At 33.8% G+C, this 11,951-nt stretch overlaps 1 protein-coding gene across 3 annotated transcripts; it reads right to left on the bottom strand.

The window, feature by feature from the left end:
* Positions 1 to 5,942: 5,942 nt before the first annotated feature.
* On the bottom strand, positions 5,943 to 11,676 carry LOC143909225 (uncharacterized). Of its 3 annotated transcripts, XM_077427134.1 has the most exons (4): positions 10,800 to 11,662; positions 8,125 to 8,653; positions 7,983 to 8,029; positions 5,943 to 6,367 (listed from the first exon to the last, which is right to left on the bottom strand). In XM_077427134.1, exons 1-4 carry the CDS (start codon positions 11,487 to 11,489, stop codon positions 6,350 to 6,352), a joined length of 1,284 nt encoding a protein of 427 aa, XP_077283260.1. In that variant the 5' UTR covers positions 11,490 to 11,662; the 3' UTR covers positions 5,943 to 6,349. The 3 variants fall into 3 exon arrangements, with proteins under 3 accessions (XP_077283260.1, XP_077283259.1, XP_077283264.1); XM_077427133.1 differs by lacking the exon at positions 7,983 to 8,029 and having other exon boundaries at positions 10,800 to 11,676; XM_077427138.1 differs by lacking the exon at positions 7,983 to 8,029 and having other exon boundaries at positions 8,121 to 8,653.
* Between the last annotated feature and the right edge of the window lie 275 nt (positions 11,677 to 11,951).

The raw sequence follows: 11,951 nt of genomic DNA, 5'->3' as shown, positions 1-11,951 counted from the left end.
GTACAGAATTGAAATGGTTAAAATTAACCGTTGTACATAGTTATTATATGTCTGTCTGTCGATTTTTTGTGATATTTTATCTACCAAAGTTTCTTAAAAGTAGTTTTACATTATTAATATGTATATTTTAACCTGACGACACTTCAGAAAATAGAGTTATCATATGTTAAATGGATCAGTGATTATTAATGCTGATCTATATATACATATATACTGTAATTGTAGTGTTAGTAATATTTCCCCGTATGACAGATTAGCAAGTATATCTTTAGACGAGATATTATTGAATCAATTTACTTCTGACGTGGAATTTGAAGACGACGAGAAAACGTTATATACACTGAAAATGAATAAAAATATAATATATGCACTTAACAATGTTTAGAATGTAAGAAGGCATTATGTATTTATGTTAACAGTCGGTATGAACTTCACATTTATTTCCGTTGTAATGTAAATTGCACTGATATAATTATATTGTACTTTATTATGCATGTACTATATGATATACACATTAGAAAGAATTTTCCCGTCGATTATTAATCTTCATGTAAAATAAAAGCATTTTTAATGTTTTATTCAGTATTGTTTTAGATACTTAACTGCTTTAGCGGTGTTCATTCTGTGTGAAAGGTTCACTATAGAATGGTAAGTTATAAAATACATATCAATTGCCAAGCAATAACTCGTGGGATGCGCTTTTTAGTAATATGTATTTATTCGATTGCCATTTTTAAAAACAGCGTATAATTTGTTTTCTGGTTGTGTTTTGTGTAATATATAAAATGTGTCATCACTAATTATTGGATATTATGATTATATGTACGTATATATGTATAAAGTCGCACACTATGTATAATATTAAGTAATGTGATCTCGTAAAAACCTGTATATTGATTGATATAAATAAAGTTATTGAAAAATATTAACTATTATTATTGTAGAAACGAGTCTTTCATTTTATTCAGGGATGTGGAGAGTTGGTTCAAAATTTACTGACTCTTACTGAACTTTATTTTATGATTCGACTCGGGCTCCAACTTGAACGATTTTAGTAAGATCGACTTTTTTTGCCAACGTATAAAATTGTTAGTACTAAAAAAAAAATAATTTTTAAAGTCACTAAAAATTGAAATGTAATTTATTGAATTACTGGAAATTAAATGGTAAGTGTATGAATTTCATACACAAATAAATCAATGAGAAAAATAAGAATAAAAATAATTGCCTTTGGCCACAACACATCTAAATACCTACAAGTCAACGATTTTATTTATAACCAGTGTTGTGCCAGTTGATATTTCAACGGGTGGTTTTTGACCCGATGAAAATTTCAGGGTGTATTATAAGTAAAAACTAACTACCTACCTACATATAAACAATATAAAACACCAATAGAAAAATTAATTAATGATCAAATTTTATCCAGGATAAAATTTGCGAAAATTGTCCTGATTACAATTTAATTATAATTCATTGTATTATACATCAACAAGTATTGTACAAAAATGTGTTAAAAGTTGAACATGTGACATCTTGTATCATTAAACTTGAAAATTTAATACGATCGAGTGGCTTGAAACAGACAATTCATTGCTTTTCTTCAAGATATTGAATCTGAGTTCACAGATATTATTTATGATAATCATATTCGATGGCTTAGCCTAGGAAAAATACTTCGGCGAGTATGGAATACAAAAGAAGAAATCGTTCTATTTTTAAAAATGAAAAATATTATCGACTTTCCCGAATCAACTGATAATGACTGGCTGTGTGATTTTGCATTTACTTTGGACATCGTGACACATTTAAATACTTTCAACACAGTGTTCCAAAGGGAAAATTTATATGTCCACGATATGGTGAAAATTTTGAATGGATTTAAATTAAAACTACGACTGTTTCTTCACCATTTATTTTTAAACGGGTAGACCACTTTTCAACCATGAAATTGCTGAATATACCAGAAAATAAATTTGAAGAATATGGTGAAATTATCAACGATTTAAGTGTTGAGTTTCCATGAAGATTTGGCGACTTCCGAAAAATTGAGATAGGCTTGGCAATTATACGAGATCAATTGCAATACATATTGATAGCGTATCGACGGAGATATAAATTAAGATTATATATTTACAGTGGGATGCTGATTTAACCCTTTGACTGCTACAACAACGATAAATCGTTGTTTTGAAATCGGCGAAGATTGCTACGACGATCGTTGTTGACGTCATTAATTGTCGTATTTCAATACTTTCTTTGAGCCACCAGCGCATCAGTGGCACGAAACATTTTTTTTATATACGTATTTATATTTATTTTTCAATCAAGCTTTATAAATATTTATCAATTTTTTAAATAAAAGCTCTTCAATTTCGGGTTCATCATCAAAGTAAATTTCGGGTTCGTTGTCAATGTCATATAAGGAGTTATTACTTGGGAATTGATTATTATCGATAAATTCATTTTCAGAATCAGTAGAGCTGCTGATTTGTCGAGTTCCTCGGCGAGGAGCTATTATTTCGCTTTCATCACTTTCACTGTCCGATATCATTTTGCAGAGTTAAAATAAATGGCAAAAAACAATAGAAATCCGCTTTCAATTATATAGGTCACGAGACGTCACGAATTCATGCAATCAATCAAATGCAACTGAAATGCATACAAAATGTTTATGATACATGTTGAAAAATTATTTGATTATTAGAAACTTCGCATCCTTGTGTGTCTCGCTCATACGTACACAATTAAAACCAAGAAAGAAAGAGAGAGAGACCGCTACCTGTTTCGAATATATCGCATGTTGTAAGGATACATCGATATCTAAAAATAGATTATTGAAAAGAATAAAGCCTCGGAAAACAATCGTCAAAACTTATTTAGTGTATATATGTAGGTATCTCTTTCGCACGCACGCATGTAAAAGCAAGACAGAAAGAGAGAGCACGAGTCCACGACTGCTTCTTAAAAATGTATATAAAGTATTATAAAAATTACGAGTGTTCGGCGAAGTAAGTATGTAAAAAAAAAATATTATATTTTTTTTTTTCAAAATAATTACAAATGTTAGCATTTTTCGCTTGGACATTGAAAAACCTAGTAGCAGCCAAAGGGTTAAGAAAAATACACCGCCATGAAGAAATTTGAAAAATTTTACACCACCCTCAAAGTAAAGTAAATTTTACAACAAACTTTGAGATTTTGCTCAAAAAATGCTGGTGGTTTTTTGATCAACCTACATATGTTAACAAACATTTTCAATCATGAATATCAATAAAAATTTACAAGCATTTTTACTGAAATAAAAAAAAAACTGTTAACCGCTTAGACGCCCAGCCGACGCGCTGAGCGTATAATAGATACGGCTGTTTGCGCCTTAAGGCGCTTTGGGCAGCTAAGCGGTTAAAGATGTAAAACAGTTTCATTCGTCAAATTAAATTATTTTTTTGTATGAAGTTTAAAAAAAATTATGTTTTAATTCCTTTCACGATAATGAATAATTTATATCTAAATATATTTTTAATTTCTAATGTGGCCCTTCATACAAAAAGTTTGCCCAGGCCTGCCCTAGAGGAAACATTGATAGTAAACAGTATATATAGAAGTTTTTTGTTATTATGTTCGTACGCTTTGTTATGTACATACATATGTATCTCGAATCGAAACGACTATTATAGTACGGCGAGCGTTATCTTACAGACACACAATTATATATATACATACATATGATGATGATGTAATTTGAATTTATGATTTTCATAAAGAAATTATTAAATTACAATTTATTTCAATATAATTAGTGAATTTACCTATAGTAACTAGAGTCTAGTTGACACACACTGTAATACTATTAACTAAAGAAAATAATAAGGAGTCGGAGTCGGCTGATTTTTTACGACTCCGACTCTACCCTGTCCTGGTTTTACTGTCAACTAGATCTTCCCAGTTATGTATAGAATAATGTATTAAAGAAAAGGGATATGAAGGATAGCAGGGTTGTGAATAAATTGCGTTAAATAATTCAAATAAAATACACTCGTTTATGATTTTATATTTTCAATATAAAATTAGATATTATGCCAGACAATTCTTAAAATGATTTTGAGGCAATTTCAAACACGAGACATTGGTGAAAATAAAACCGACTTAATGATGTTTATTAGTGACACGTTAAATAACTGAATTGCAATCGAACTGAAATTGGTCCCTCATAACGAGATAATCGAAAAGTACAATACATTAGCGAACATGATGATAATTTATTTTGCATCAAGTACGGTTTGATTTTTCTATTTCAGCTCTCAACGTACAGGTTTTAAAGCGTTATTCATATTATGCATTATTTCAAATAAGTTGTTTACTGTCATCATACATTGTTATGATTTCGTGATATCTGGATTAATATTAACTTTCACATGTCACTGATAATCATACATATTAAATACGCAAAATCTATTTTTGTCAAAAAATTGCAATTAGTGCAATGAATGTAACCAATAGTATGCACATGTTTTGGATATACATACATATATAAGTCTATTAAGTATATTAAATTCCATTCTTATACATAATATGTAGATTGGGCCGTGTTCAACTTACAGTAATAGAAAACGATTTATATATTTTGTTTTGATTTATATATTAGTAGTGTAATTTTGAAAAGTCTTAAAACACTTTGGTTTTCTAGTTATAAATCTTAATATGTGCAATAGTACACTATGCTAATGCTATACGTACATTTTTGGAATATTATAAATATTATAATATATCATTTTAATTGAGTTTAAAAATTAGTGGTAAATTTTGGATTCTTTGGTAGTGAAGTTTTAAATATAAAGCTATGCAAGTTTTATAACAATTTTACTATTGGTGGGATATATTAAGATCTTTGGTTATAAAATGATTTCTAAATAAACAAAAGGACTTACATTCTACAGGTTTTTAGTACATATATTTATTTGCGCGAATATTATGAATCTATATTTGTGTATTAGTAGAAACTAGCAAAGAAATGCTTTTTGCAAGTGATTTTTACATGAAAAATATATTTTTATGCTCAACATTAAACTCTGACATTATTTGGTATTTACTTATGTGCTTATGATAAGTTTATTTTATAAATATTAAATAAACAATTCAAACAATAGGAATTGAAGTGCTTTTTTACATATAGAATCATAATATTTGAACTACACATTTATTGACTGGTTAGAAAACACATAAAAGAATTTAAATAAATAATTTTTGGTAATTTGTAAATGTTGTTTATGACGATGCAACCAACAATAAATGACTTAATAGTTGCAAAATTTTATTACATGTACATATTTGAGATTAAAATTTTTTTGAGAATCGCTCAATTACTCGAAATGTGACTAAAAAAAAATTAGATTTAAATTGAACTTATTAATTAATAATAAAATATAAATATGTTATATATGAATGAAAATAATATAATAAATGTACGAAAATAATAAATTATTTGTATCTCTGTTACAGTCATAACAAGATTTCCTTTACGGTTATAAGAAAACTAAATAGTTTTAATGCTGATCAATATAAATTAGTTTTATAAAGAGAGGAAATAATTTATAAAATATTATTTACTTTATAACCATTCACACTTGAAATTATAACTGTATTGAAAACCTTGTCATAAAAAACAAATATCTACATACATATACCTAAAAAATTTGTATAAAATAAAAAATAATAACAATATTTTTGGCAAGATTAACTAAACGCATGTAACAACAACTAAAATATTATCTGCCACATTACAGATATGACACAGATGTACATCTTTTGCGAAAACATTCATTCAAACAAACTTACTACTCCGAGTAGAACCATTTTGAACTATAGCATGTATGTATAGTAAAAATATGGCACATTAAAAATGAAAATTTTATGCAACATACATATATGCTTTTTTTTTTTTTGGTAACTTATAAGGTAAATTTGTATATTAGAACAAAATAAAATAGTAATTTAGCAACATAAAGAAAAGTAAAAAATTCTTTTCATATTGCATTGATAAATCACTACAATGGCACCAAGTAAATAAAATATGGGAGAACCTCACATGCATCATCGACTGTAAGCATTTGAACTGTAGTAAGGTTATGCACTATTCGTTGTGCACCTGAAATAATTTAACTCGTGAGTTCTTCGAGAAGCTCTTCGGTGGAGCGTCGCTCTTCGCGGAAACGTTTCATAAAGTGTGGCGGTATCGTCCACTCTAACAACAGCTGTACATTGTGACGCAGCCTCTCCGCACAACTCACCGTTTGGTCTTTCATAGGAGTGTGACCGGATGACTCCAACGATTCTGTCAAGATGTCATCGATCAATCGCTTATTAAAACCTAAAAAAATTCACACAACAAATGTTAAAACACACCAACGTTAGGCAATCTCCCACCACCACATACAGAAGAAGTAAAATTGCATACTTTATTAAATACTCGGGATAGATTAAAACTTTATGCGAAGGGTATTTGAAATTGATACGGAAAAAATAGGCCATAATAATTTTATTTGATTGCTTTTTTTTAAGTTTGATTATTATCACCAATTTAAGCTCAAAGTAAAAATTGTTAACAAAATATGCACAAATAGAGATTTATTAAGATAAATTTCTGATAATTTATTTTGGAAGACTGCTACCAATACATTATTTTTACCAAACTTAAAATTAAATTACTAAAAAAGTCAATATAATAATAAATATCCTTCACCCAAAGAAAATAAAAAATACTCAATTATATACGTACGTATATGATACTTCACCATAATGACCACAGACAAATATACAAATATGTACATAAAATATAATATCATTGACAAGCTACTATACCACCACTGATGATTGTCATATTCCAAATCATATGTGACATTAACTTTCAAGTCAGTCACAGTTTAAAAGTGAAATATGTTCATATATACATATGTACATAAAAATAAATAAACAATACATTTGAGATTTAGAAGCACCTTTAGAAGTAAACATCAATTTTCGATCAGAGGAATGCGAGTGATTTTGGTTCTATCTGACTTGTTTTGGGGACCTGGGCAGACTATTCGAATTTCTGACTTTCATTTACATATCTGGAAATATTTTCTGAACAAACCAGTTCTGTCAGAGATAGCTAAATGTGTATTAATTTAAGTTATTTTGCTTGTAAGTAATTTTAATTATTGTGGGAATTGTATATGTTATATATGCAATGTAACAGTTATGCAATATCCTCCTCCATATATCTTCTAAACTATTTTTGTCAAATTTGGAAGTACATTGGAAGAGTTTACATGTCTTTTTTTATTTTTAATATTGTAACGTGGATTATTTATGGGGATTAGCTGCCGCCTAAAGTGCATTAGGGGGCTAACAATGGAGAACCCCGAATTGGCTTAGCGGGATTCGTTGGTAGAATTCCTAGAACCCTGAGTGTGAACCACTTAAAACTGTACGTGCCTAGAAAATCGAGAAACAAAAAGATCGGGGATGCTGTAGTGAGTGACCTTCCCTTTTTAAGAAGGTACTTAGGCCATATCAGATTATTCTGGAACGAACGCTGGCTGCGCGTGGACCTCCTGAATCAGTCAATAAATGCTGTGAAGCGTCTTTGGCCTTTCATTTGGATCCTCCACCTGCCAATATTCTAATTGGAAATTGGATTTTGAGTAAATATTCTAACTTTCTGACTATATAAATGAAGTCTAATGGACTTTTGAGTTTGTATTAACATTATGCTTTTCAATTCTAAAGATTATATTGGAATATAAAACTTGAAGCTATGAGTGATGTATCTCCACTGAAAATGACTAGCTATAAAAGAATACACAATATAAAAATAAATTATGAGATAATGTAAAATCTAATACAATATCATATTAGACGTACAGCTGCCACCACCACAACCTGTTAAAAAAAACCATTTCACCTGGATCACGTATCACATTAAGCAAAGCTCAACTAACCGGACGACGAATGAGAGCATGTTGGCACGAACACGACGTTGAAAGACCTGGATGAACAATAATTAAAAACACCACACACTGCAAAAAACAACAAAAAAAAATCACACATTCATAATCCCAAAAACGTTTGCGACATACAGACCTAACTCGTCCAACCTCTTGGAGCTCGATATCTTTTTCAAGAGTACGGCCAGAAGTAGACGCATTTTGGTGAGAGCCATCGGTGGATCGACAGACTTGTACGCATCGGCCACACGTCTCGACAGCTGCTCCTCGGTCGAGAGGTTCTCAGTATCGGAAGCGCCTACAAACGTGCACGTGGCAATGTGCTTGTCGAGATCGTGCTTCATTTTGAAGAGGGCGCCGCACGCCGGATGATTATACGACCGTCTCTCGCCGTGGATGCAGTAGACATGTTTCTTTTTGTGCGGCAGTTGAGAAAACGTGGCCGAGCACATAGGACACTGGAATGGTTTTTCACCAGTGTGTCGTCGCACGTGCAGTTTCAGAGCGGTGGAATGGGAGAAGGCCCGCCAGCATACGGGACACCGGTACGGCCGGGCACCTGAATGCGTTCGCTGATGTACTACTAGTTGAGATCTCTGTGCAAAACGCCCACCGCAGTCAGGACAACCATGCGGACGGGCAGCTTCGTGCGTACGCAAGTGTTCCTGAAAATAAAGTTCGATGTTAGCAAATACCATATTAAAAAAGTATCTATATTTTACTTTATCTATGTACGTAGTCACAATAGATGAAGAAAAAAGTGTATATAAAACCTAATAAAAATGAATATATTCAGCGTAAACTTGTGTAGCCTATGAGTCAACCGTTAAAGACAAAAAAAAAAAAAGAAAGCATAAATGTATTCAGTGCCGGTTTTGGGGAGGGGCATAATTTACAAGAATTATATCCGAACATTTGGGTTGCTATGCGAATTTTGTAGACACTGCCTGAAACTGTAGCAAGTGGTGAATATAGTTTTTCGAAACTTAATTAAATTAAAACTAATTCCGGTCTACAATGTAACAAAATAAATAGACTTTCCAGTTTGGGTAATATATCAATTGAAAATCTTGATTTTTCAGCTTTAATTAAAGATTTTGCTGAAAGAAAGGCTCGGAAAGTTCACTTCTGAAATATCTTATTTATTTTTAACTCCACCTGGGGTTGGGAAATCTTCTTAAACATTTTGCTGCCGGTCCCAAGCCCGGAAAAAGGAGGACGGTAATCAATTTTTTTTAAGGATTTTTATAATTTTTTTCTAGGGGCGCTTATAAAAAAATTCGGATGTGACCAACCCAAGACTTTACGTATTCGAGGAATATAAGAAGTATAAAAAACCAAATTCGATATTATGTTGGGTTGGGTGGCCAATTCGTTTCTTTTTTCAGTGGGCGGATTATTTTTATCCACTTTATTGTATTTATCTGTTCTTGGGAAATCTTAAATTAACGTGTAATATATACATAGTTTGAACAAAAATATGTTTATATTAATTAAATTGAAATAATTGGTTATTAATATAATTGAGTATTCGGCACCACCAAATAAAATAACCAAAATGTCCATGCCGATGATATTGATATCGTTGAATATATTATTTTAGATTCAAATAAGTTTAATAATGGTGTCTTTATTACCAAACTCACATTGAGTATTTAGAGACAATTCAGAAGCGTTTTTTGCGCCATTTATCCTATAAGACTGGTCTTAAAAAACTGTTACCATCTTATAATGACAGACTTTCTTTTTTCCATATTGCAAGTTTGTCTCAGCGCAGAAGGGTTTCTGATTTGTTAATTTTATACAAGATTGCTAATGGTACTCTTGACACATCTGTAATATCTGAAAGCATAAGCCAAGTTCAGATCTGAAAATCCTTTCTGGAGAAAGTCTGAAATGGCAGTCAGTAATAAAATATTTAGGAGTAACGTTTGATACAAGAATGAGATGGGCACCTCACATTGAGGCAGCGAAATGCAAGGCGATGCGGGGTATATCCTCAATATATCCAATATTTAATCGCCATAGTTTTTTATCAACGCTAAATAAAATAAAATTATATCGCGCGCTCATATTACCATTATTAACCTATGCTTCACCTGTATGGAATAACGCCTCGAATACTAACCTTTCCAAGCTCCAAGTAATACAAAATAAATCCCTAAAAATAATTTATAATACATCCATATATACTAACCTGAAAAAACTGCATCCATATATAATATTCCGTTTGTTACAGACATTACTAACAAACTAACCAGTAGATTCTATGACAGAATCACTAATAACCATACTAACACACTTGTGAAGAGTCTCGGTGATTACAACAAAATGTCTATACCCTTCAGGTATAACACACAGATTACCTAAACACAATCTGCTTTAGGTCATCGACTTTAGAGAGTCTTTAATTAATATTATGAACATTTATAAGGATTGTAAATCGGTTTTTGAGCTCTTTTTCCTATTATGCTTTAGATTAACATTAGAATAATATAATACTGTGATTAATAACCAAATTAAATGAAATTGTAAAATAGAAAATGATCAGTAGATCAGTCGCTATTAAAATAGATATAAGATGTAATTTCATTTAAAAATCAAAAAAATCTGTAATATGTAATGTCTTCATATGGTCTCCCTATTACCAAACTCACATTGGGCATTTAGAGACAATCCAGAAGCGTTTTTTTGCGACCTCTTTAGTGACTTTTTTAGTATTTTAGAAAATAATCTGTGGTAATTGAACTTTTTAATATCACCCAGGTTAATATAATTTAAGTGTCACTATAGTTAATATGTGTGGGGTACCTGCAGGTGACCCTTGAGCCGCTTGTTGCAGATGCCGCACTGGAAGGGCTTCTCGCCGTCGTGGTAGCAGCGCAGGTGTTTCTTGATGGAGTCGGGGCGGAGGAAGCGCTTGCCGCAGAGGTAGCAGGTGTAGTCGCGGCGGTCCTGGTGGCGGCGCGCGTGCAGCCGCAGTTTGCCCGCGCACGTGAACGTGGCGGCGCAGTGCGAGCACGAGTGCGCGCGCTCGCCGCTGTGCACGCGCGCGTGCTGCTTCAGCTGGCCCAGGCGCGCGAACTTGCCGGGGCACTGCGGGCACGCGTACGGCTTGAGGCCCGTGTGCGTGCGCAGGTGCAGTCGCAGCCGCTCCTTGATGAGGAACGGCTTGCCGCAGTGGTCGCACACGAACACCGCCGCGTTCTCCACCACCGACGAGTGGTGCGACGTCACGTGGTTGCGCAGGTTGCCCGCCTGTCGGAACCACCGGCCGCACTGCTCGCACCCGAACGGCTTCACGCCCAGGTGGATCAGCGAGTGCTTGCGCAGGTCGTTCTTGCTGAGGAAGGCTTTGCCGCACGTCGGCGCCTCGCACACGTGCGGCCGCGGCTTCGCACTCACCGCACCCACCGCCCTCTGCTTCCGCCCCCCGCCCACCGAGCTCGGGGCTCCGGCGGCGCGCCTCGGCCCCCGCAGCCGGTCGCGCATGTTCGTCATTCTCGTCCTTCGCGCCTCGAGGACGAGAATGCGGGGCTCCGCCCTCGGCCGCTACGCCCCTCCGCCCGCCCGCCGCACCCCACCGCCCTCACCAACACCCCCACCCCCACCCCCACCGCAGACCAGCCGGCTGTCACTGCTCGTCGCTCGCTCCAGCCCTGCACCTAGACACTAGTCCTAACACCGCGATCGACGGCATTGCACAACTTTTCAACTCGGATTGTACAACATTATATGTACAACATGCAATGACACAAATTCAATACAATATGTATATTGCATGGTCGCGAATTTAACTGGTACCCAAGACGGTGATGCGAGTCTTTGTGTTTTCAAAACATCACATTGCAATTAATAATGGCTTGTATTTTAGTCAGATTTATATTAAACTAGATAAACCCTGCATGCGTTGCAATGACACTAAAACGCATACAATTCCCGTTCCCGTTCTCGTTCCCATTT

Source organism: Arctopsyche grandis, chromosome 1, assembly GCF_051622035.1.
Source record: "Arctopsyche grandis isolate Sample6627 chromosome 1, ASM5162203v2, whole genome shotgun sequence".
NCBI classification, from domain to species: Eukaryota; Metazoa; Arthropoda; class Insecta; order Trichoptera; family Hydropsychidae; genus Arctopsyche; species Arctopsyche grandis.
This window is presented reverse-complemented; position numbering and strand designations above follow the sequence as displayed.